This window comes from Gymnoscopelus braueri (assembly GCF_963280865.1).
Source record: "Gymnoscopelus braueri genome assembly, chromosome: 20".
NCBI classification, from domain to species: Eukaryota; Metazoa; Chordata; class Actinopteri; order Myctophiformes; family Myctophidae; genus Gymnoscopelus; species Gymnoscopelus braueri.
Window position 1 is genome coordinate 3,031,113 of NC_137622.1, and position 25,815 is coordinate 3,056,927.

Genomic DNA, 25,815 nt, shown 5'->3' on the forward strand with positions numbered 1-25,815 from the left:
AAAAAGGTTAAGAATCACTTAACGTAACTATACCGTAACCCCAATCTACACTGTAAAAATCCTCAGTGCTTATTTAACTTTACAGACCCTAGTAAGGGTCGATTTGGGTCAAGAACCGCTTGATGTCGGTTAATGACTTATAATAATGCACCTTTCTTTCATTCCCGCTGGTCACATGGGTTTCAGGGCTTTGATTAAACACCCTTTCTGGAATTACGTCTTTCTTTTGTTCATTGTTTGTAAGCGGCGAGAGGCCAGCTCTTTGCCAGAAACCTCAGAGGATGTTTTGTGTTACTGTACTTTTACTTTTTTTTTTTGTTCTCCCAACAACCATTTACAACGCAGAAGCGTGTGAGGTAACACCGTCTGCTGAGGCAGTGCTGGACAGTAATAAAGTACATTTACTTGAGTGGTGTAATTGAACTCTTTTTGAGTAACTTGTTCTTTACTTGAATTTGTATTTATTACTACATTTCAGAAATAAATACTGCTTTATTTTGACTCCACTGCATTTACTGCACTCCCGGGACTCAAACATACAAAACATGTATTATAAACCACTTAAGCTCTATTTCGGTTCAACATGTTGTGAGCTTGTACATTATTTTATTATTTTCTATTTCATTTTATTTTTTCATTAACATTTCAGAAAATGTCCGATTTTATTTTTTAAACATTTCTAAATTTCAATACAGCAATACATTGATATAAAACAAGTTACGTACTTTGTAATTTGTACTTTTGAAAACTTGATTGAGTACTTTGTCCACCACTGTCTAGTAAAACAAACTAACTAACTATGTCTCTGAGGTCTTGCTTCTAAACCAGGATTCAACCATGGCTATTATTATCATTATTATGATAGTTGACGCTAGCCTGCTCCGTCTCCAATCTAATATGATGCTAAAAGCAGAAAACGTGCATGTAATTGATATCGTGCACAATAAAGAAACCACTCGGAATGTAGTGGTGAAAGAAGAACTCTCTTTTTTTACTTAAGTAAAAGTAGAAATACCACAATGTAGAAATATACCCTGTTTATATACTCTGTGAATACAAGTAAAAGTCCTGTATTGCAACTTTTTACTTGAAGCATCAAAATAAGAACCAAAGTTTTTTCTAAAGTTTAAAAAATGTGTAAAGAATTGCAAATCTACAAGGGCACAGTGCATTCAAATAGACATTTTGGAATGGTAAGAAGAAGCACTCAAGTACAGTACTTGAGTAAAAGTACTTAGTTACTTTCCACCGTTGGAATGCGACTTCCATGCGGTTTAGGGACGCTGTGATTTCTCACTTACAATTATAAACCAAACTATGTTGATTCTGATCTATTTCTATCAGCCTGTCATTTCTGATGCCGTCAACTAGATTCCACTGGCGCTTCACACAGCACCAACACACCGCCCAGCAGTAGAGAAGTATTGAGCATTTCAACGTTTTTAGTGCTACACTTATTTGACAGCTGTAGTTACTAGTCATACTTTGCAGATTTAGCAGATTTTTAAATGTACTGTACCTTTAACCAATTAAGCCCTATTTTATACTACAAAAATACAGAGTCGCATCGCAACGGCATGTTCGAAAGATTTTGACACATTTCGTGAACGGGGAGACATTCTTTTAGTAGTTTTACAATTGGCCTTCTTTGAAATATATTTTGATGGCAATACTGATAAAGATCTTGAACAAAGGACGTTTAACTTCTATATTGTGGTATTAATACTTTCACTTAAGTAAGAGTACTTCTTCCACCACTGCAAGATGGGACGTTTCACAACCCCAACACGACACCCTGTAGCGGACAGCACAGAGTCTTCTGTAACACGTAGCCTCAAGTGTACCTTGCTTCATTTCATAATATTTATTTATCCTATTGGATTTTTTTTCTTTTTTTGTTCTTCCATCTTCCACGCCTGGAGGGGGAATGTTTAAAAGCTTAAGACAGCTGATAAAACATCTCAAAACTTTGCGCTTCGTCGCGTTTCACCAGAGACAAGAGATTTACGACTTGATCCCACTGCTAATTACGGACGATCCTTTAATGTTATTCCCATCCTGTCCCATGAAAAGATCCTTGATATGCTTGTAATTAGAATACTTGGGGGCGGTGGAGGGGGTTCAACCGCAAGTCTAACGCACAGGTTTTCAACGTCTGGTCTGGGGCCCCGCCAGGGGTCCACAAATGGGACCCTTACGGGGTCTGTGACTCAACCCAAAATGAACACTGAAGATTTTATATTGTAGATTGGCGGTCCGAGAGATGATCTCGGGGGTCCGTGGCCTAATGCACATCAAAATGGGGGAGGGGGGGGGGTCCTTAAAATGAAAAAGGTTAAGAATCAAAGAACTAAACTGCACCGGAACCCCATTCTACACTGTAAAAATCCTCAGTGCTTATTTAACTCAGAGCGTACAGATGGAACCAAATGGACCTGTGATCTGTACACTCTCTGAGTTTACAGACCCCGTGAGGGCCCATTTACAGACGCTAGTGAGGGTCGATTTGGACCACTGGTGGTCCCCGGACCCCGCGTTGACAAGCGGTGTTTTAAAAGACGCTTTTGCCTGCTCTGTGGATTTGAAAAGATGTGACTTCTGGACCTTCGCTGGAACGATGCCCTGAGTAATGCAGCGCAAATCCAAACAAAACAAAACAAAAACGACACACCTAAACCCTAAGGTCTTCACACGGTGTCTGGAAAAGCGTGGGCGCTCTTTCTGTTAGCTTGTGTGTGTGTGTGTGTGTGTGTGTGTGTGTGTGTGTGTGTGTGTGTGTGTGTGTGTGTGTGTGTGTGTCTCATCTTCATGGTCAGGTCCATTACAAAAGGTAATCGGAGCCCAAATACCACTTTTGAAGAAACTGTAAAAATCAAACATGGGGGTCCGAGGGGGTGCAGTGCTGTCACTCTGCAGTGAGGAGCCTTTTCAAGAGGTGTGTGTGTGTGTGTGTGTGTGTGTGTGTGTGTGTGTGTGTGTGTGTGTGTGTGTGCTCCCATGATGACTAACCCAACTGTGACAGAAGACCTGGACATTAATCATCTGAACTGCTGCTGGGACTCTCCACACACACGCACGCACGCACGCACGCACACACGTACGCACACACACACACACACACACACGTTTGTATTACTATGCTTGTGACATCCAAAAATGTTAAGCCTAACCCTAAAGCCTGAGTTACACACACTTGCCGATCTAGAAGATGTACAGGCTTGTAGATCAGCTATTTTCGGTGCGCGACACTGGCACGCATCTAAATATAAATCAGGCATAATTCATAACCCCAACCCCTAAACCTAACCTCTAAATGCCTAATCCTCTCTAACTCTAACCCCAATCTGAATCTTTTCCTAATTGTAAGCCTAAATCTAAACATCTTTTTATTATATTTTTTCCTTTTTTGTGTACATTTACCTCTTTCTTTTCCTCCCCAGTTTAGTTGTTATTCCTCCCCACACACATTTCTGTGTGTTGTCACTGTTGTTGTAGCCTCGATCTCCAGGCTTTTCTTTTTTAGTTTTAGTTTTGCTACACATTGAGGAGGAGGAGGGGTGCAGGGCGGGGCGGGGGCTGACGGACAGATCGGTGAACCAATAGAATCCGGCGGAATTTTTCTCCGCAGATTTTGAACCCGCCCGTCTAGACATGATGATATCAGACACGCAAGGGCAGTCTACTGCTGTTGTATACTACTGGCTCACCTGCCAGTGAGGAGCCCCCACCGGGAGGACGTAGCGCCTCCGTTCTACTCCTCCCGCTACACTACACTCCCCGCTAACAGGCTCCGCCCAAGCCTGTAGGAGTACGCGCAGTGACAAATATCACCCTCCTCGCCCGGCCTCCCTTCCCCAAACACGGGCCAATTGTGTTCGTATAGACACTCGACAAATCCAGACACAGCTACTTTACTACTGCACCACCCAAGTACTAAACTATTTTTTGTTCACACACACACACACACACACACACAAACAAACACAAAGATAATACGTCATATAATGGACGCGTATGAGGCTATCTGGTGTTAACCTGGACACATAAACTGTAAGAGCTGCATGTCATCCCCTAAGACATACAGTATTGTACCTCTGACATGTAACTATGAAAATACTGTCTCTGCTAAAGACCACACACACACACACACACACACACACACACACACACACACACACACACACACACACACACACACACACACACACACACACACACACACACACACACACACACACACACACACACACACACACACAAACCCTGACCCTAAGTAAAGTAGCAGTGGTGTTAGAAGAATAAACATGAATACGTACGCTGTGTCTGCCAGATGGTCCATACAGCTGCAAGCCCTGAAATGTGAAAGAGAATTCATTATGCACAATCATGTTTTGTTTAGATTATAATACACTAATTGTTTTTGTATTTTCTTTTCTTTGACTCCACTTTGATACTTTTGGTTTCTTTATTTGTTTGTTTGTCTGTTTAGTCATTTACTCATTCATTCATTCGCACCCCCAATTTTGTTTTATCAATATATTATATTATGGCGATTCATGCCATCTTCCCCCCAAAAAATATAAAGCCCGGGGTTAAAAAGAACATGGAACTGTCTGACGGAAATAATTAGTTTTCCCCCATTACATGCACTGTGAGAATCACTGCTCTGCCCCACCCGGATTGCCCCTGAGCTTTAAAAATAGGCCCAGAGTCTCCATGCTCATCAACTCAGCTCTGTTCTCTTCTAACAAATCATCTAGATCAAGGGTTCCAAAAACCTTTCAGCTCAAGACTCCAAAGATGACTTTGGTGTCTCCCCGGGGCCCTAACATACATTATGAATTAATCACTTAAGCCCTGTTTCAATACTAGTGAAAATAGCATATCTACAAGCTTAGCAATTCACTATTTTAGGGGGGGGGGGTCTGGAAAATCTCTAGCCTGGTAAACCATCCCGGTCGCGTGAATTCATATTATCATGTGTCTTCTGCAGACCGGTCTGGTCCCAAGCGCTGCCGTTTTGCAGAAACCAAAAGGTGGAAGAGCCAATCAGCATCTGCGCTCAATCGACAGACGCTGATTGATTCTTCCAAGTTTGGATTTCTGAAAACCTTATTCTTTTAGATTTGTTTGTCTTTTGTTCATTTCTGAAAATCTTTTTCTATGTTTTTGAAAAAGAATTGGGAAATGTTTTTTTTTTTTTTTACTTAACAGAATATGTACTTTATTTATTTATTATTTATTTATTTACCAATAAAAAAGGGTGCACGAACCCACGAAAAAACCTTTCCCAATGTTTGGGAACCAACGGTGATCTCGAGTGCCCCATAATGATGTTATGATGGCTGATGCAGGTCTCAGCTGTTTGGCCCCGGTCCACACAGTAAGACTCTGCTGTGTTGTGTGTGATAAGACCTCAAAGGGGTCGCTCCTATCGTCCCGTTCACATCTCCTGTTGTTTACATCCACCTGCATGCTACCGTAAAGAACAACCCCAACCCAGATGAAAGCCTTGGAGCATGTTTGACCCTGTAACCCGCCCCCCCCCCCCCCCCAGACTCCAGGTCTGTCCAGACACACACACACACACACACACACACACACACACACACACACACACACACACACACACACACACACACACACACACACACACACACACACACACACACACACACACACACACACACACACACACACACACACACACACACACACACACACACACACACTCCTCTCCTCTCCCTCCAGGAATACTGCGTGTCATGGCGGTAGGTCCACGACCACAAAGAACCTGCCAGAAATGAATGAATGCCGCCTCTCCTCCTCCTCCTCCCACCTGCTCATCAGATGTCTCCGGAACCTCCTCTGCCGCCGCTTCCTTTCTGTCGCTCTTCTTTCGAAAAATGTCCTCGAGCTGAGGAGCAGGAGATGAGAGGAAAACAGGGGGTTCAAGGCTGTGGAAATGCCACTGAAAGCAGCCATTTTCAATCTCCTTAAGAACCCCTGTACTCTTAGAAAACTGTACTTTGACAACTTTTTCCATTTCACAATGCTCACAATGATTGTGAGCTTGTAGTGAGCTTGTAGATCTGGTATTTTAGGCCAATGTTCCCCCCCAGAATATGGACGCTGGGGTTCAAGTTGTTAGACCTGGAACACCTATACGTTGTTATAACTTTCAATCCGGGAACATTTGTGTTTGGGGTTGATATCTGAAGTTTTCCAGAAAACTTAGGTCAGGATTTAGAAGGCGTTTTTAGAATCGGCCTCAGGTCTAATTGGGTTAAAAGAAGACACCTTCCTTACCAAAAAGAACTCTCGTTTGTCCACCATCTGGTTCCCGTCGTTATCGAGCATGTTAAAGGCGATCTTAAAACCTGCCAGGGGCTCTGAGAAGAAAAACAACAACTATTCATTCAACTTTTTTCATAAAGAAACAAAAACGTAATATAGGTGTAAAAAATGAATGGAAAACAAGTCTTCCTAAATGAATTCATATATGCTTACTGACTTGTTAGAATGCACAGCAGGAAGAGGTACTCCGTGTAGCTGATGATGCCTGAAGACAAGATGGATATGAGGTCATGGAGGCGTGGTTTTACAACCATGCAGCCTGACAGAGCAGTGGAGGAACAAGCACTCAGACCTTGGACTTAACCCATTCAATCTGGGAACGCATCTACATGTCTTCTAAATCCTAACTGGTTTCTGAAAAACCTACTGTATGTTGCTATAATATCACTGGTGCTCAAACTTTTTTCATGTCAAGGACCACCCAAAAATCTATAACTTTTTTTGTGTGCGATTATAATTAAATCTGTATGGTAGAGTATGTTAATACAATAAAACGTATACAATTGAGGTTTAATTGGTCTCCCTAGCTATTCTATTGAGACATTTAGATCCTGTGTCTGGTTAAGGTTTGACATGACAGCCTGAAGGTCGAAATTTTAATTTCTTTCCTGAGCAAGCAGGCATGCTCTATTAGCTCAGTGGTTAAAAGACCCGGGTTCAAATCCTGGGTACAACAGGAAAGGGTAGCCTTAAGTAAAAGTATAATACCACAGTGGGAAAAAATACTTTCCATTTCAGAGTCATATATATTATGTTATTGGACTCTAATTGTTGATTAATAACCACCTATTTTATACTTCGGCTATTCAAAATTAGGGTCACATGTTCATTTTTGGGGGTCCTTGACATGACAAAGTTTGAGCCTCAAATGAATAAATCACCACCTCTCTCTCCCCATGATAACATCTTAAAAGGTGCTTTTTTATTCCCGGCCTGTGCTCTTCCCCTCCTCTCTCACAAGAAACAGAGGCTTTAACAACTCAGCCTGATCCATCTTGCACACAAAACCCAAACAAATGTAAAGCCTGCTGCCTTCTGATCACCTTCTTGTTTGGATAACACTGTGTAAAACATTCTCAAGTGATCTGTCACCGATCGAGACCGCCTGATTTAGCTTTTGTGTCGGGCTTTGTGTCCTAGACACGCCGCCCCCTTTGTTGTATGTGATGTGACACACACACGAGAAGGAAAGAGTAACTGTCAGAGGCTCATCTCAGCAGACTGAGGAGGGGCCGGCCGCCTAGCTGCCTGCCTCTCTCTCTGAAAGCATTCCCAAGCCTTTGTTTTGCTGCAGAAGATAGAGAATTGAAGCACAGATAGTTCTGGGTGACTGCTCCAGGTGTTATGGGAAAAAGATTCAGGTATGGGGTTTGCTTCAGGGAGATCTTTTTTTTTTAAAAAGAGGATCCTGAAAGGAATACCCCCCCTGAATAAACAAAGATAGACTGATCTTTTGCATGCTCTGTTTCCATAATTTGTTTGTGAAGTCTACTGAAGAACGCATCAGACAACAAACACATGTTTGTAGATGTGTGGCAGAGGCACAGAGCACTGCAGGGAGGCCACAGTAAAGTAAAGCCACAGCGCGATGCCTGTGTATTACTCATGCTATACGTTAGAGCCCGGCCGATATATCGGTTTAGACAATAATATATCGCCCATTATTTGACTTTTCTGACGACATCGGTATCAGCAATTATGCAGCCAATGTTGCCCACTTAAAAAGAAACAAGTTCAGAAATATAATATAGATTGGCTATTTTAGGACAATTATGAACATTTTTGAATAGGGTTTTTAGTATCATGTATTTAATATGTACTGGTTTGCTTGTTCATTGTATCATTAAAGCAAAATGTTTTTCAAATTGATTTCAAGATTTTGTAGTACCTTTTCTTTTTTTCCCTTTTCTTTTTTGTACAAAATATAGATAATCAGTGGTCTAGGACTCTCCAAAATCAGGATCAGCGTCGGACCGAAAAACCTGCCATCGTTGGGGCATCTGCTGTACACAGTGATGCACCAGCTGGCACCGAAACGTGAAATAAATCCACATCAGAGATGTACAGCGGTGCGGCCTCATAAGTGGAAAAGTTAATCTAGAAATCAGCCGTGACGAGACGCAACAATCCGCTCATCTCTGTTTGACACGAACGAGCCTGACAGTGACAACACGTCTCTGAGGCTTCAAAGACCTTCTCCTAAAGCTCAAATGGAGTTGAGGAGGAGAGGGGGGGAGAGAAAAAATAACTTTTAAGATTCCAACCATGTCTCATCTTCTATATACCACACACCTTCACTGTGGGAGAGAAAAGCCCCTTCCACCACCATCACCACCACCGCCACCACCAGCCCAAGTAGATGTTATTTAGACAATACAATGGATTCCACAGAAACACTTCATACAGAGTGGCTGTCGGACCCGGAGATGTAATCCAACGCCGTTCTTAAAGCTTCATAATGTCCGTGGCGTTCGGGGGGGGGGTGGGGGGTGTGGGGGCTGGGGGCTGGCCGGTGGGACATGCCTCGACACAACAAGGTTCAAACAGCTCCTTCATTCTCTTAAAGCCAAGCTTTGTTCACAGATCAATCCAGTCCTCCTTTTTTCCTCAACAAAGCCGCGACGTTTAGCAGCAAAGGATTAAAAGCCCCCACATCCCAACGTTGGCACTTAGTTAAAGCAACAGAGAGAGAGAGAGAGAGAGAGAGAGAGAGAGAGAGAGAGAGAGAGAGAGAGAGAACGAGACGATGCACCAGCACTACCTGTCTCATCTGAAACACACACACACTATCTGCTACTATCTTCTACGGCAACGATTCACAACCTGTGAATGGGGCGTAAGGATGTTGCAAGTGGGTCCCGAAATTGTTATGATAATAAAACATTAATATCAGAAAAGTAGGTCTTGTCAGTTTGGCGGTACAGTAGTTCAAAATTGCACATGTTGCATAATCACAACTTGTATTTTTGGGTCACTATAATGGTCAAACAATGTTTTTAATAGATAATATAGACGAGCTACACGCTCTTATGTGGCCTAATTGACAGTGTGCAAACAAAGTTTGGAGGTGATCGGTCCAGCGGTTCGTGAGATTACCTCCGGATAAACAGACACACACACAGACACTCTCATATGACAGAGATTGTGAGATTGTAGATCGGCTATTCTCACTTTGAAATAGGGCTTAAGTAGGGGTGTGCCGATATATCGTCCCGCGATATATCGTCCCGCGATATATCGCGATACGTTTCCGTGACGATATGTATCGTTTTGGAGAAGGAAAAAAATCGTTTATAATAATAATCAGGCATGCAAACAGCCCAGAGGTGAAAAGGGTGACAACATGTTTTGTTTTTTTGGGGTCAGGTGTCACACTATTGCCCTATTTGGATTCAAAACGGCTATTGTAGCTGAAAAGCTACAAGTTTGCATGTCTGAATAATGCAAAAACAGAATTATTTGTTTGCATTTGCTTTTTTTCTCTCCCATATATTTTCATAATAAAAAGTGCGTATCGTATCATATCGTATCGAAATCGTATCGAAGTTGTGAGCCCAATATCGTATCGTATCGTTTCGTGAAATTAGTGTATCGGCACACCCCTAGGCTTAAGTGGTTAATTCATTATGCATTTTTGTAAGTTTGGGACCCGGGGAGACATAAAATTTCGTTTTTGGGTCTCGAGCTGAAAAGGTTCGGGAACCACTGATCTAAACAGATTGACTGAAGGATGTTATTTAAAGCTAACACTCTGGATATGTTCTGGATCAGAGGTTCCCAAACTTTTTGGTTCAAGACCTAAAAGGGGTCATTTGACGTCTCCCCGGGACTAGTGAAAATAGCCGATCTACAAGCTCACAACGTGTCGCATCGTGACACGTTGTGAGCTTATAGATCTGCTATTTTCACTAGGCTACTCCGTAAAAGTGTCTTTCTTTTTTTTTGTTCTTTGAAAAATGTTCTTTTGAAAAATGTTCTTGTTATCTCTGAATATTTTAGGTTTTCCTTTTTTGTTCATTTGAACTAATTAAAAAAAAGTAAAAAATGTAAAAAGAATAAAGGATATTTACTCGCGACCCGTAAAAATGTGTCTGCGACCCACAAATGGGTCCCGACCCAGTGTTTGGAAAACACTGTTCCGGATTATATACAACACATATACAACACTGCACGGATCCATGGACACAATCTGAACAAGGGCTATAAAGCTTGAAAAACAATAGTTTAATAAGAGAAAAAAAAGAGAGAGAAAGTGAAATAAAAGCCTGAAAGGATATGATTTCTTAGGTAATGTGATTTATGTGTGCAGCTGCGTTGCGTCACGGCGCGTGTCAATAGATAAAAGTCATAGATAGATTAACTTACCTCGCTCACGAAGGTTTCTGAACATGTTGGATGATCCTTTCCAAACAGGTGGGGTGTCCGCCAGCATCTTCTCCAATTCCTTCAACAGGGGAGAGAAGAAACATCTATAAGCTTGTAGATCTGCTATTTTTTGAAAAATCTTGACAATTAAGTGCAAATATTTGAATATATATATATTTTTTAAAGGGAACATTTGTAACTCAAATCTTTGTGGATTTGCAAAATAGATTTACTAAAAATTGCAGATCTACAAGCTCATAGCACGGCACTCTGTGCCGCGCTATGAGCTTGTAGATCTGCTATTTTTGAATTGCCCAAAGACATCTAAAAATGACAGATTATTTCCCGGTCTAAATGGTTTAAAAGGGGTATTTCACTATATAACACTTCTGGGGTCATTTTAACGTCTACTCAGGCTGTTGTGAGCACCCCAGACTGTTTTTAAGTTGCTTGGATCAATATTTAGATATTTGATATTAATTTTGTCAGACACGCCCCCTTCCTATATAAATCCATTTACTTCAAACTCCATGTTAAGACTCATTGAAAACACACGTCCCCAGGCTCACGGGCTTTAACCCATTGAGACCTGAAGCCGATTCTACATGTCTCCTAAATCTCAACAGTATTCTTAAAAACGTATGTTTCTATATCAGTGGTGCACAATCTTTTTCATGTCAAGGACCCCCAAAATGATATGTATTTGGCCGCGGACCCCCATCAAAATATCTTGTTCCAGGGACCCCCCAGAAGCAAAGATTTGAGTTAAAAATGTTTGCTTTAAAAATATATATATTCAAAGATTTGCACACATTTTCACGATTTTTCATAAATAGCAGATCTACAAGCTCATATCGCGGCACTCGGTGCCGCGATATGAGCTTGTATATCTGCTATTTTTGAATAGCCCAAAGTGTAAAATAATGCTTTTTATCTCAAATCTAAAAATGACAGTTCCAGGTCTTAAAGGGTTAAGGGCTGCAAACCGAGATAGCGCTACATTGGTAGCACCGCTCACCTCGCTGATGAAGCAAAAACTAAATATTTTGCAGCCCCCGCAATGCCCGCATCCATTGAAGGACAGTATCAGTCACCAGAACCAGGGACGTGTGTTTTCAATGAGTCTAACGTGGTTAAAATGGATAACAAATATCTAAATGTTGAATCAAGTGACGTTTTAAAGTGAAATACCCCTTTAAACACTAGCGTTCCTATTATGGGGCTTTACTCTGGCGTAGTAATCACACATAATGAGCATCTTCTACTCAAGTTCAACAGTGATGAACTCATAAGACTTTACCCTTTTTGAGTGCTTTCATGTGAGCATATTAGGAGAGACAGCTGTACAGTGCAACAGAACAAACGCACCTTTCTTGTGAGGCTCTTCCATGTTGACCTGCTACCTGGAAATAAGACGTGATGAACAGTTAGTGTAGCAGGTGATAATGTCTGTTTAACCACTTCAACCCAAGCCTTCATATTCTGGGGGGGAACGTGAGCCAAAAGTAGCAGATCTGACTCAGACCTGCTACTTTTAGCTTACGTTCCCCCCAGATCATCTGAGCTTGTAGATCGGCTATTTTTGGCAAAGAGATTAGGGGTAGACAGGAAAAAAAAAGCGGTCCAAGTACAGAGACAACTCAGGTGCACTTTACTAAGTCTAGAGGATTTAATAACATGCACTTACTGAACACTTTCAATCTGGCATCCCTAGTTTTGGCAAGTCATTATTAAGATATTCTTTAAATGGGGTTATTGCTGCTTGTGTGTGTGTGTGTGTGTGTGCATGGGTGCGTGCGTGCGTGCGTGCGTGCGTGCATGCGTGCGTGCGTGCGTGCATGCGTGCGTGTGCGCGACACTAAAGAGAGTGCACACGCACACACACACACACGCGCGCGCGCGCGCAGCATCAACAACATGAGGTGTGTAATTGCAGCACTGAGGCATTCCAGTGATCTATAAAAGCTGATAAGAGCCACCTGGCAGGGTCAATGACATGACGACCATCCTGATAACAATGACTATTACTCTCTACTGACACACTGGAAATGACTTATGATGACTCTGGGTGTCGACACTGTGCTGAATGAACGTGAATGAATACAGTAACTTTACTCTGGTTCTGCTGTTTGTTCACCACCTGAAACCCAGCTTTTGGCAAAGAGATTGGGTGTAGACCAGGGGTCTTCAATGTTTTTCAGGCCAAGGACCCCCTAGCTGAGAGAGAGATGAAGGGACCCCCACTATATATTGTATAAAAGTTTTTCACTTTTTCATAGATTTCATACATAGCTTCATAGACGTGTTTGACAGCACTATCATGTTTGATTTGTGTTAATGTGTATTTTCAGACAAACTTTTACTTAGTAAACTTGACATTCTGTACTTATTCTGCTCTTTTATCCCTCTATACACCAAACCTCTTTGCCGAAAATAGATGATCTACAAGCTCACAACGCCTTCTGGCTAAAGTTCTCCTCAGAATAGGGATGCTAGGGTTCAAGTGGTTAATGCAAAACAATTATTCTATCACACAAAGATTTGGCGCCCCCCCTGTAGTAACTCTGAACCCCCTGCTGGTAACCCCCACCCCCAAGGACCCCTGGGACCCCTAGGACCCCACTTTGAGAACCAATGGCTGGATATCGCCAGCCAAGCGCTTGTGGACAGGTCCACAGAAATAGAACTAAGCATATTATTTTCTATCAATTACACACCCCATTAGCGCATTCCTAAGCCAATAAATTAAAAAAAAGACTCCTAAGGGCGCGCTCTCACCAAAAGTTGGCTGGCCGCTGTTAAACGCAGGTTGTGCGCGGCCACAGTTTTTTGCAGCCAGCGGATTCAAAAAAACCGCTGTGATGCACCTGTCACTCACATTCAAGACCGTCCCTGTAGCCCGCACCGCCTTCTGCCTTGACGTTGCCAGGTAACCACTGACGCACATCAGCATCTGTCACTTGCTTTCAAGCCCCTCCCTCCCCGTTGCGTTGCCCGTAGACTAGCTTTGTCTGTAGCCCGGCCCGGTTACGTTGCGACTTTATCGAGTTTATTAAACTTTATTATAGGATGGACAGGCACTCTTTTTGTTCTTCTCCTCATTTCTTATTTTATTATAGTGGTCTCGCAGATATTTCCATTTCTCTTTACATTCCTTAACTAAACAAGATAAAATATTTTTTGTTGACTGCTCTCTAATAAAATGACATCTAAAACTATATATTACCATTACTATAAATTAACATATATAATATAACAGGATATAACAGGATGTGTGCAGTTCAACATTACCGTATTAAAGGCAACTACAAACGACAGGCTAGTTACTGTTATATGCAGTATTACACTAGACAAAAAATTGTCTTTGCACTTTCACACTTGGGGTCCGTACATCTACACGTTCTGATTTAACATATAAAGTACTTACTTACCCCATGGCCACGGATGTTACAATTATGTACGGGCCCTCAGAAGTATCCGTATCTTCCGTATTGTTCAATAAAAAGCATTTTAATCCAATCAGTGGTCATTTTCTCTGTATGCTTTCAACTGCGCGACCCTAGCGGTTGAGAGGTGTATTGCACTATTGGGAACAACTCTATGGGAAAATGGCCACCAATTGGATACATTTTTTTATTGAACAATACGGAAGATACAGGTACTTCTGAGGGCCCGTACATGATTGTATAATCCGTGGCCATGGGGTAAGCACTTTATATTTTAAATCTGAATGTGTATGTAGATGTACGAACCCCAAGAGCAAAAGTGAAGACTATTTTTAACTAACAAGGCTATTAAATATATAGTTAGAGTAATATTATTACACTAAATATATTATTACACTAACCTGAAGCCTTTGCGACCGCACTGACTTGTAACCAGGCCAGTTCTTTAATGTCAGTCATAAGGAACTCTTTCATGGTCAAATCATAAAGTACTGGGTGAGATGCAACAGCTACAACCAGTTGGTCCACTGAGAGCACCATGTTGCTTCCTGAGTCTTGGGACGGTCCGCCTTCGACTCACCCGATTGGACAGAGGGAGAAAATCAGCTCCTGCCTCCAGCAGTTTTATGCTTCCAATGGACAAGTCGCGTAGAGCAGATAAACGCAAGGTCTGCGGGACAAGCGGAAAAATCCGCTCTTGCGTGAATCCACGCATTTACATTGACAATGCATAAGAGAATATTTATTTTTGTAAAATAAAGCCTTAATTAATTAAGGGTGTTGCATAAAATCTGTGAAAATAGCAGATTTAAAGCACACAACTTATAGATCGGCTATTTTCACTATTTAAAATCGTTTTAAAAAATAATAATAAAAAAGGAACGGATTTGGTCATAGAAGGTTTCCACCCAACAGCAACGATATATATTTTTTCTTGATTTATTTGATTAATTGAAAAAGCAATCGACAGAATAGTCGGCACAAAATAATCCATATTTGCAGCCCTAAATCTATATATATATTTTTTTTAAATCATCATTTTAAATCAAATAATGGATAGCTGCAGCTCTAGCGTGAACATTTAGTTCACTGTATCACCAGACATGAAACCATAACATGGCCATGTTCAAGGCCTTCCTAAACGTCAACAAATCTCTCTTTTTACAACCACTGTAATAACCATAAAACACCACCACCAAGTGCACAATTTCCTCACACGCTCACGCCAGCAACCAACGCATGCTATTCTTCACATTCCCGCTACACATGCCGGCGCGCGTCCAAACTATTAACAGGTCACAGGATATCAATTATAACGAGCCAACTGTAAACATACAATTGATATCTACCATTCAAAGGTGAACGGCACATTTTCACGTGTTGTGGTTGTTTTGGTGTGGGTCGTTGTGAGCTCGTTGCCACATAAATGAGCCATAAAGGAGAGTCTGCTGGTAAAGATGTGTACCTTTATGCAGGTGTTATGACTGTAGCAGCCAAGTGGTGGAAAGTAACTGAGTACATTTACTCTGGTATTGTTGTACCTAAGTACAGTTTTGAGGGGTTACATTTACTTTACTTGATTAAGTCAATTTTGTTTATACTTAAAAGTACTCCATTATTACATCTCAGAGGCAAATTTTGCACATTTTACTCTACTACAATTATAGCATTAGTTACTAGTTACTTTGTAGATTCAAACACACATTAACCACTATTTTATACTTGGGCTATTTCCTAAAAAGTTTGAATTTTTTTGAATTTTTTACTTTGGTACTGTAAGTATATTTTGATGCCAATACTTTTGCACTTTTACTCAAGTCAAATTTTTAATACTTTAAATTACTTGTAAGATTATTTTTATATTGTGGTATTGATATCTGAGTACTTCTTCCACCACCGATAACATCTGATTCTGTGTCACAGGTCCTCTACACCCAATACAAACAATAGAAAAGCAAGACTCCGCTTTACTTCCCGTATATGTGTGACATACTGTAGGTGGTCGCCCCTTTTTCAGAGACCAGCAGTAGGTTGTAAGTCTAGAAAGGAACGTGAACACAGCTTCCGACCATAGAGTTAAAAAATAATAGAGAGGGCACCCGATATCCCCTCCCATCCACTTGCATTGAGTTGCTCACACAGCGCATGGGCCGAAATCACCCCTTCTTCCGGGTTGTGAAATGTGGTGGGCGAGGCCTATTTGGGGATTTTGCGTCACAGAAGCGCGCAGCCCCGTGCGCAAGCTCGTGCACACGCTTGTGAGTCGAGCCCATTGGTCGAAACCGTTTTCGCTCGTTCGTGTAGAAGCCCCAGGCCGTTTTAAGCTGCAGTACCATGAATGGCCAGCATGTCCATTTGGCTTCAATGAAACCACTGGGTTCTGTGGGCTTGCTTCCGACCCATTCTTTAGCCCCATGCATGGTCACTGAACTAAATATTGGACCCATTCTTCACAAGCCATACATGTTCCGAACATTCGGACAATAAACTGGCTTTTTTCAGAGAGAAAAAAACTGGAGAAATTCTACTTTGATATCGAACCTTTCTCTGTCCCAGCAACGGACCCTCGTGAGATCTAGCATCTAGCAACAGTAATCATAGGACGTTGGCAAGATCTTAGGAGGTACAATTTCGCACCTAGTGGCGAAGAGTGGGATGGCGTATCTTCCTAACATAAGCAACTTTGTCCACATCCAGCAGAGTTGAGCGAACACGAAACCTTTTAACATCATCTACCATCATACTTTGATTGCAACACTTGATCAAATAAATTGATTTCATGTGTTATTTAAAAAACAAGAAATCAATAACGGATCATTTCATTAAAATAATGGATTGTGACATGGTGACAGACACTCACTCTTGGGTTGGGACATGGTGACAGACTCGATGAAGTTGAGTGGGGTCATGTAGAGTTGACCCTCCAACTCTACGGAGCTGAACTTATAGAACCTCCTCTCATGAGCCGACCTGTGTATCTCTCCATCATCCTCCACAACCTGGAATCACAGGCACGCACGCACGCACGCATGCACGCACACACACATGCACACACACACACACACAGAATCTGAATATTTAGCTTTATTTGTCACATCACAGTTTTACAGGTGTAAAGAAGTGGGTGAAACACTTTTTTTCATGCACGCACCAATGGGCTCCATCATTTTGTAGTATTCCGTGAGAAGATGTGAGAAGTGTGTGCAGGCGTATACACACGGAGACGCACACGTGTATGAACCACCACACGCACACACTTTATGAAACTTGCAAAAACATTTCAGGAGCGATAATACACCCTGAAAGATGGACTCCACTTTTCATAAAACCCAAAGTAGGTCTTCTCTTGTCACGAAAAGCCTCCATCACATCACATCACATCACATCACATCACATGGACCCAACAAAGAGGCCTGCAGTGCTTTGGGTCCAGTAATGGGACTGGCTGTGTGTTATGTCAGATAATGTCCCTACAAATGTTCAGACCCAGAGCAGATCTGAAGGCTGGACGGGTGAAGACAGAGTCCATCTCTCTGTCAGGTGGCAGGATGCCAGCTCAACCGGGCATGGATAGCAAACACCCAGGGAATGTGTGCCCCCCTCTTGCTTAACCATTAAGCCCCTCTAATACCCCCCCACCCCCATCCTCCCACCCCCCCGGTTGCCTCTCCTCAAATGTCAGTCCCTCGGCCAAGGCCCCGTGCGTCCAGTTCCCCGTTTATGTCCGTGGATTCCTGACTGTGTCTCTTCTAGTCACCAGTCAAGGTTGGCTCACTTGTACCATGTAATACAGTGGTTCCAAAACTTGGTAGTACGGACCCCAGGCCGTACTTTGAGAACCACTGCTGTAGCGTAATGTTTTTTACATGCTTTACATAAACTACAGCGCGTCACAGGCTTTTCCCCAATGTCAACACATAGACTTGCTAAAATGTTCTGTTCAGTAAATATAGCTTCCCTCTGCAGTTATGTTTGGGCTGAACGCCTTTATATTTTATACGTTGGCTATTCAAATATAGCAGATCTACAAGCTCACAGCGCGTCATGCGCTATTTTTTTTACATTTTTGAAAAATCTTGAGAGTGTTTGAAACATTTCGAATAATTTAGTATTTTTTAAACACAAATCTTCTCTTCTGGGGGTCCCTGTCACAAAACATTTCTAGATGGGGGTCAGCGGACAAATATATATCAATTTGGGGGTCCTTGACATGAACAAGTTTGAGAACCACTGTTACAGTCTGTAGCTGTACAAACCAGGGGCGGCCCACAGCTGAATGGGTAGAGACTAGAGAGGTGTCTGGAAATCACAAGGTCCCTGGTTCACCGCCCCGGCCCGCCCAGTCTATGTGTCAAAGTGTCCCTGAGCAAGACACTGCAGCGCCCACTGCATCTAAAAGTGAGGATGGTTAAATGTATTAATAGTGCCCACATGCTCCTAATAGTTAGGGTGGGTAAAGTTATTAATATCACCCACTGCTCCTAATAAAACGCAAATAAAATACCCAAAGGAGTGGGGGACTAAATGATTATTAATTCTATATATCCATTCATGGATGATAGATGATAGAAACAGTTTGCCCATATTACTGGTGACATTTTTGTACATGATACTTATGCATATATTTATATCTATTAGTTCATGCATTATGCTACCCAGGTCTTCTATTTCATATTTTTTATGTTCTTATTTTTACTTAATTACTGACAACTAGTTTTCTGCTATGACACGTGATTTGTTCTGTCTGTCTGTCTGTCTGTCTGTCTGTCTGTCTGTCTACAGGCCTGCGTATAAAAACTAAAACAAATTCGCAGCTTAGGCCAATACTGTTATGCAAATTTTGATGTCACGTGGTAGTATACGCACTGTTAGGCTACAACATGCCTTGGGTTGTTTCCCCCCTTTCAGCACCAAAGGTCGTGGATAGCTCCTATAATAATCCAACCACATCCATGTGTGTACGAAGCGATGGAGCCTATAAATTAATCACTATACAATTCATAGTAGAAATATCGTATTCTAATATATTATAATCTAATTCATTCGTTTGCACTTATCCCAGCTCCATTGGCTTTAATTGTCACGTTGTCAGCAAAAATGTCGCAACTCTACCTTACTGGTCGCAGCAGAAACTGATGGCAATGGCAGATGTTGTAGAACCCGAGACTCGACGGAGCGGCTAGTAGAAGCACGTGAATGGTGATGATCATAATGATAATAATAATAATAGGCTGCACCGCACGCCCCAGCAGCAGCCACCAGTCTCCACTTCTTTCTTGTCGTGTTCAACGTTTGCTGCTGTTTCCCAAGCGCGAACCTTCCTGGATGTGAGATAATATTGTTGTTCAACGTGGACATGAGCCACCGGCGCACGGCAGCAGCGGCAGACATGATGCTTGTTTATGTTGTGTTCAAGTTACAGCTGAGCTGAGCTGAGCTGAGCTGAGGGTGGCTGTTCCATCGCGAGAACTGCCGTGTGTGTGTGTATATGTGTGTGTGTGTGTGTGTGTGTGTGTGTGTGTGTGTGTGTGTGTGTGTGTGTGTGCGCGCGTGTGTGTGTGGGTATTATTTGAAAAATAGTTTTCAAAATAATAGTAATAATTCGTGAGAGAATGAAGATTCTAAAATTATTGTCTCCGCCAGGCCGAAAGGTATGGCCGAGACTATGTTTTGCACCCTGTCCATCCCTCCGTGTGTACTAGACATACATGGGTCTGTCTGTGAACAGCTAATCTCTGGCACCGCTCCCTGGATGCCAGAGCAGAACCTCCGCCCCAAATTTCTCACATGGGCCTGTTATAGCGCCACCAGGAGGACGATTTTTGCAAAACACATTTTTGGACAGTACTCCTACAGACTTTGTCCAAACATCACGCACATTCGGTACACAGTATCTCTATAGTCATTAAATGAAACGTGTCTTTCAGATTTTTCATATTCCATCCTAATTGGCTAAGATTGGCTTCTAAAGTTTGCAGGAGCGCTCCGCTTTGAACAAAATGCCTCAAATCATGAACACAGCGTGCGATTTCCGTGAAATTTTGCATGCACATTGCCACTAGGCCGAGGAAGAAATGCAACTTGAACTGTGTACAACTTTGTATGTGCACTGAGTCCCTAGAGGCCAAGGAAAGGCTTTTTTTTCTCCACACCTGTCTTTTATAGTTCCACCAGGAGACCAACTTATGTAAAAAAAAGGATATTACTCCTTCAGATTGTATCCAAATTTCACGCAAATCGGTAGGACTACACATGATCTCTACAGTCATGTGATCAAGCTGGATCTGTTTGATTTTTCATATTACACCCTGATTGGCTAAGATTGATATCTAAAGTTTTCAGGAGTGTCCCGTTTTGAACAAAATGCTGCAAAGCATGAACTGATTGCAGTGAAACTTTGCACACACGGCACTACGTTGCGGACCAAATGCCTTTTAACATTGCCCTATTGTAGCGTCACCAGGCCGATTTTTGCTAAACATATTTTTTATATTAGCCTACTCTTACAAATGTTGTCCAAACATCATGCAAATCGAAACACATTATCTCTATATAAGGGATCAAGACGGATCCGTCAGATTTTTCATATTCCATCCTGATCCTCTCTCTCTCTCTCTCTCTCTCTCTCTCTCTCTCTCTCTCTCCCTCTCCCTCTCTATCTGGGAGGAGGAGGAGTGAACAGTCTCTCTCTGCCAGGGCACGTCTGGTCTGAGCAGTGACAGACAGACAGCCCCGCCCATTACTCTTGCTGTGGGTTTTGCACCTGCCTCTGTCCTCTGCCACTTACAACACAAACCTCTTACCTGTCCTGTCCTACACTGTGACTGTCCTACACTGTGACTGTCCTACACCGCAGAACACAGGCTGTGTGGACGCACACTGACTGATCTCGCTGTATGAACAGGTACACTACACGCGACGCAAGCAGCAGAGTTGAATCAAACGTGGGCTGATCATCATCAGTGTGACAGGTTGGTACCTTTTCAACTGATGAAGACGCAACGACGGAGGTGACATTTGTGGAGCACAAGCGTTTTTCCTTTACGCCCGATCGTGGAGTTTTACGCCAAGGGAATCGACCGCACAAAGCAGCCCGTCTGTCTTTTGCACAACGAGGACATGCGATAAAGTGGATGATGTGGGGAATAAACATGCAGTGAGGTGACAGTGGCGACCAGGTAAGGACATCCATCCAGGACATCCACACTTGAACTTTTTTTTTTTTTTTGGCAGAAAAGCCCAAAACAAATCGTTTTTTTTTTTTTTTTTTAAGGAAAATACCCACACTTTAACTTTATCCGCTCGTATCCTCCGACTCTTGACGCGCAGGGAGGGTTTGAGGCTGATGGCTGCTGCTCTGGGGGAGGTTGGAGGCTTCTTGCACGGCATGGATCATCATCATCATGCCGGGGTTGGACACGTCAGCTTCGGGTCCCAGTTCCTGCTGAGCAGCGCACTTCATGGGGACGGCGGCGGTGGTGGTGGTGGTGGTGGCGGCGGCGGCGCGTCGTCACTGCTCATACCCGGGTTTGAGCACCTGATCCCCGGGGAGAGGCTGTCCCGCAGCACGGCGGCGGATCTCACGCACCTGAAGGGCATCCTGAGGAGGAGACAGCTGTACTGCAGGACCGGCTTCCATCTGGAGATACTGCCGGACGGCACCGTGCAGGGGACGAGGAAGGACCACAGCCGCTTTGGTAAATGTTTTTAGAAGCTTAAATCTCTATTCAAGTGCCAAAATATGGTTGTTGTTATTATTATTATTGTTATTAATCCATCCATCCATCCATCATTATTATTATTATTATTATTATTAATTATTATTTGTATTAACCACTTAAACCTCATATGGGTGACCGGAGTCCCTCAGGGCTCTATGCTAGTGTATTTTCTGTTTTCTGTTTTCTGTTATTGTGGGGAAAGGTTTTTGCTGAAAATAGCAGATCGACAAGCCCATCGCCACGCAACATGTGGCGTTGTGAGCTTGTCGATCTGCTATGCTGGTGTTTAAGTGGTTAAATCGTTTAAATCTCTATTCAAGTGCCAAACTATTATTATTATTATTATTATTATTAATACATAATAATGTGTATTTATTTATTTAATATATTTGGCGTATTAAAACGCTTTCCCCTCAGCTTTAGGCTACTTTATTTATTTACATTAGCTTTAGTTTCCTGCAACAACAAAGTGCTTCCCTGCTATGCAGTGTAATGGTTTTGAATGCTGCAGTCTACCTGGACATGCAGTCTTTCATCCTTGTGAAAATACATCCAGAACAACCGCTGTATTCTTCTGCAGGTATTTTGGAATTCATAAGCCTGGCGGTGGGGATGATAAGCATTCGAGGAGTGGACAGTGGATTGTACCTGGGAATGAATGACAAAGGAGAGCTGTATGGATCTGTAAGTACCAAAAGTACTTTTACTTAAGTAAGAGTAGCAATGCCTACAATATAATGTAGAAATGCTCCGTTACAAGTAAAAGTACAAAAGTATTGGCATCAAAATATACTTTTTAAGTCCCAAAGTAAAACTGGTAAAGTTTTTTCAAAATGTGTCAAACCGTTTAGAAAATAGCAGATCTACAAGCTCACAATGCGTTGTGATGCTGTGCGTTGTGAGCTTGTAGGCTATTTTCGAATAGCCGCTGTATAAAACAGGGCTTAATTGGTGTATGTTTTGTAATAATAATCAAAATCTGAAAAGTAACTAGTAACTAAAATTTGAAATTATTGTAGCAGAGTAAAATGACATTATTTGCCTCTGAGATGTAGTGCAGTAGAAGTATGAGGTATAGAAATATGGAAATACTCACATAAAGTAAAGGTGCCTCAAAATTGTTACTTAAGTACGGTACTTGAGTAAATGTACTTAGAATTTACACAACTGCTAAAGCCTCATTTATCGTCTCTGTCGGGTGGGTTACTTTTCACAGTTCAGGAGAAACGTGCCGCTTCGCGCCGCATTTCGAGCTTGTAGATCTGCTACTTTTGATGCTTTCGTGTGATGCTGTAGTATGATCAAGGGCGTTATTCACTAAAAAACACAAAAAGTTAGAATATGGAGATAAGAGGTTTACACTTTTATACTTCAACACACCACCGTATCACTCAACAAAAAATAACCTACTGTCAAGGTAACATCGTTGTTAGCTTGAGAATCAGTTTGGGGTGAGCGACACCGTCATGCGGCGAAGTATCACTTAGTCTTAACCACGTAAGCCCTATGTACTTAGTTGACCGGGGTCCCCCAGAGCTGTATACTAGTCTGCTAGTGTTTCGCTCCACACCAAATCTCTTAGCTGACAATAGGAACGCTCACAGGCTTGTAGATCTGCTATAAACAACATTTTCCACTGGCATTGACCGTAGATGGAGGAGACATATGTATAAACAGGAAAAAACAATGAATGAACATTCTTAAACGTCATGTTTCACAGCTTATGGCCGAGTCCCAGTGAACCGTGGGTTACTATTATACACACTGACTGCAGTGGTGTAAAGCAACTACATTTACTCAAGTACTGTACAATTTTGAAGTAGGCTACTTTTACTTTACTGGAGTATTTCCTATTTTCAATACTTCTACTTCTACTCCACTACATCTCAGAGGCAAATATTGTACTTTTACTCCGCTACAATTATTTTAAAACTTTAGTTACTAGTTACTTTTCAGATAAATAAATTATTATATTATAAAACATACATTAACCACTTCAGCCCTATTCTATACATAGGCTATTTGAACATAGCCGATTTACAAGCTTGTGAGCTTGTAGATCTGCTATTTTCAAACATTTTTGTACTTTTACTTTTGGTACTTTAAGTACATTTTGATACCAATACTTTTGTACTTTTACTCAAGTAAATTTTGAATTCCAGACTATCACTTGTAACAGAGTATTTCTACAATGCAGCATTGATACTTTTACTTAAGTAAGAAATGTGAGTACTTTTTCCACCCTCTGACTGACTGTATATGTATTATCTTTGTCGTGCGCCTTTCAGGAGAAGCTGACGGCCGAGTGTGTGTTCCGGGAGCAGTTCGAGGAGAACTGGTACAACACCTACTCGTCCAACCTGTACAAGCATGGCGACAAGGGCACGCGCTACTTCGTGGCGCTCAACAAAGACGGGACGGCGCGCGACGGCGCCAAATCCAGGCGACATCAAAAGTTCACCCACTTCCTGCCCAGGCCCGTGGACCCGGACCGCGTGCCGGAGCTGTACAGAGACATCCTGGGCCACAGCTGAGCACCGCTGGGGGTCTGGGGGGTCCGGAACAGGAATAGCTGCTATAACGCTTATACAGCCCTGACGGGGCGAGCGGATATAAGAGGTGGAACCCCTACCGGGATGCGAAGGCGGCGGCGGCTCTTCCGGCTTGTGGGGGGACGACAGTGGAGCCGGTCGAAACCCACTCTGTACCCGTAAAGCCAAACCGGAGGGGCCGGGGGGGGGGGGGGGGCAGGGGCAGGGGGGGGGGGGTGCCTCTCCTCGGAATGCACAGGGCCGATCTCTCAGCGGCCAGGAAGACAGTCTAGAATGTCTGACATTGTCAACCTGCACGCCAAGCATGAGGGGGTCGTTTGTTTCAGAGGCCTGCCGACCCCAAGAGTACCTGTGTGGAATAGGAGAAGAGCATGGAGAGAGAGAGAGAGAGAGAGAGATGCTGCACGGCGAACGGAGCCAAGGCGCCGGGGTCAGATGCGTCTGTTGGACAGAGTCTCCAGTTGGCATGGAAACCATGGGAATCTGTCCCATCACTGGAATGGTATTTTTATTTGACTGCTGTGACTGCCGTTTGTTCCGAAGGACTTTGAAGGAATTCACATTTTTGTTCTCCTTTTTTTTGTTTCTTACCTGTGATTAGAGTTGCTTGAAAAGAGTGAAATGTAAAGTTTTTTATTTATTCGTTTTTTTAGATACACATATTTATGATATATATATTTATTTATTTGAGAATATATTTTTTCAGTTAAACACATACAGTATAGAGAAACCACTAGGAATTGTATGTATCATCAGTGATATGTAAAGACTGAGACAAATGTATTTTATCCTTGAGAAAAGCCTTCTCACACATAATGTGGCTCCACAAGTCATGCCTATATCCAGACAAATATGTATTCACAAACATTTTAAAAAGACGCCCGGCTCAACCCAGATGCATATTATACAACCTGTGGGGACGGCCAGGGACTCATTACATTTTTTGGACATTGTAATTATAATCAAAAGTCATGATTGATGACGGCTGTTACATGTTATTTAAGAACAGAATCAAGCTAAAGGCAGACGAAGCTTGTCGTCCTCTAACAATAAAACACACCAAAAGAACGCTGATTATCTGTGAACTTGAGTTTGAAATTGAAGACATATCAGGTTGTTGTTGCTTTCTTTAGTTTTGACAAGATGTTGTTGTGATTTTGTTCAGCACCGGCACTGCACCCCCAGGCAAAGCTACACTTTTTGAACATGTCATGTCATTTTAAAGAGTTTTAGCAGATCGATATTTTTGAAAGTGACGTGTCATTCTGATGGTTCGCTTTGTCTTTCAAATTCTGTGAGTTCAAACGTATAAACCCGAGTTACGAGACCAATGTTGTCCTTCTTTATGATTCCCATTACCCTGAGAGACAAGAC

At 42.3% G+C, this 25,815-nt stretch overlaps 3 protein-coding genes across 4 annotated transcripts in view; 2 read left to right on the forward strand and 1 right to left on the reverse strand.

Annotated features, from left to right (window-relative positions):
• micu3b (mitochondrial calcium uptake family, member 3b) overlaps window positions 1–19,558 on the reverse strand; it is a 31,610-nt gene extending 12,052 nt beyond the window's left edge. For both annotated transcript variants that reach the window (XM_080416284.1, XM_080416285.1), the window contains exons 1-8: window positions 19,281–19,558; window positions 17,029–17,167; window positions 12,091–12,125; window positions 10,723–10,801; window positions 6,515–6,562; window positions 6,310–6,392; window positions 5,840–5,917; window positions 4,317–4,352 (exon numbers count right to left, since the gene is read on the reverse strand). In XM_080416284.1, coding sequence (XP_080272410.1) covers window positions 4,317–4,352; window positions 5,840–5,917; window positions 6,310–6,392; window positions 6,515–6,562; window positions 10,723–10,801; window positions 12,091–12,125; window positions 17,029–17,167; window positions 19,281–19,526 — 744 coding nt within the window. In that variant the 5' untranslated portion in view covers window positions 19,527–19,558. The remainder of the gene's footprint in view (window positions 1–4,316; window positions 4,353–5,839; window positions 5,918–6,309; window positions 6,393–6,514; window positions 6,563–10,722; window positions 10,802–12,090; window positions 12,126–17,028; window positions 17,168–19,280) is intronic.
• The window catches only part of mtmr7a (myotubularin related protein 7a), a 123,910-nt gene extending 100,681 nt beyond the window's left edge, over window positions 1–23,229 (forward strand). Inside the window, exon 15 of the transcript XR_013932259.1 lies at window positions 23,196–23,229. The gene's annotated coding sequence lies outside the window, so the exon portion shown is untranslated. The remainder of the gene's footprint in view (window positions 1–23,195) is intronic.
• The window catches only part of fgf20b (fibroblast growth factor 20b), a gene marked incomplete at its 5' end in the record, with an annotated part of 338,476 nt that extends 313,969 nt beyond the window's left edge, over window positions 1–24,507 (forward strand). Inside the window, 3 exons of the mRNA XM_080416630.1 lie at window positions 21,703–21,865; window positions 22,470–22,573; window positions 24,178–24,507. Coding sequence (XP_080272756.1) covers window positions 21,703–21,865; window positions 22,470–22,573; window positions 24,178–24,423 — 513 coding nt within the window. The remainder of the gene's footprint in view (window positions 1–21,702; window positions 21,866–22,469; window positions 22,574–24,177) is intronic.
• Between the last annotated feature and the right edge of the window lie 1,308 nt (window positions 24,508–25,815).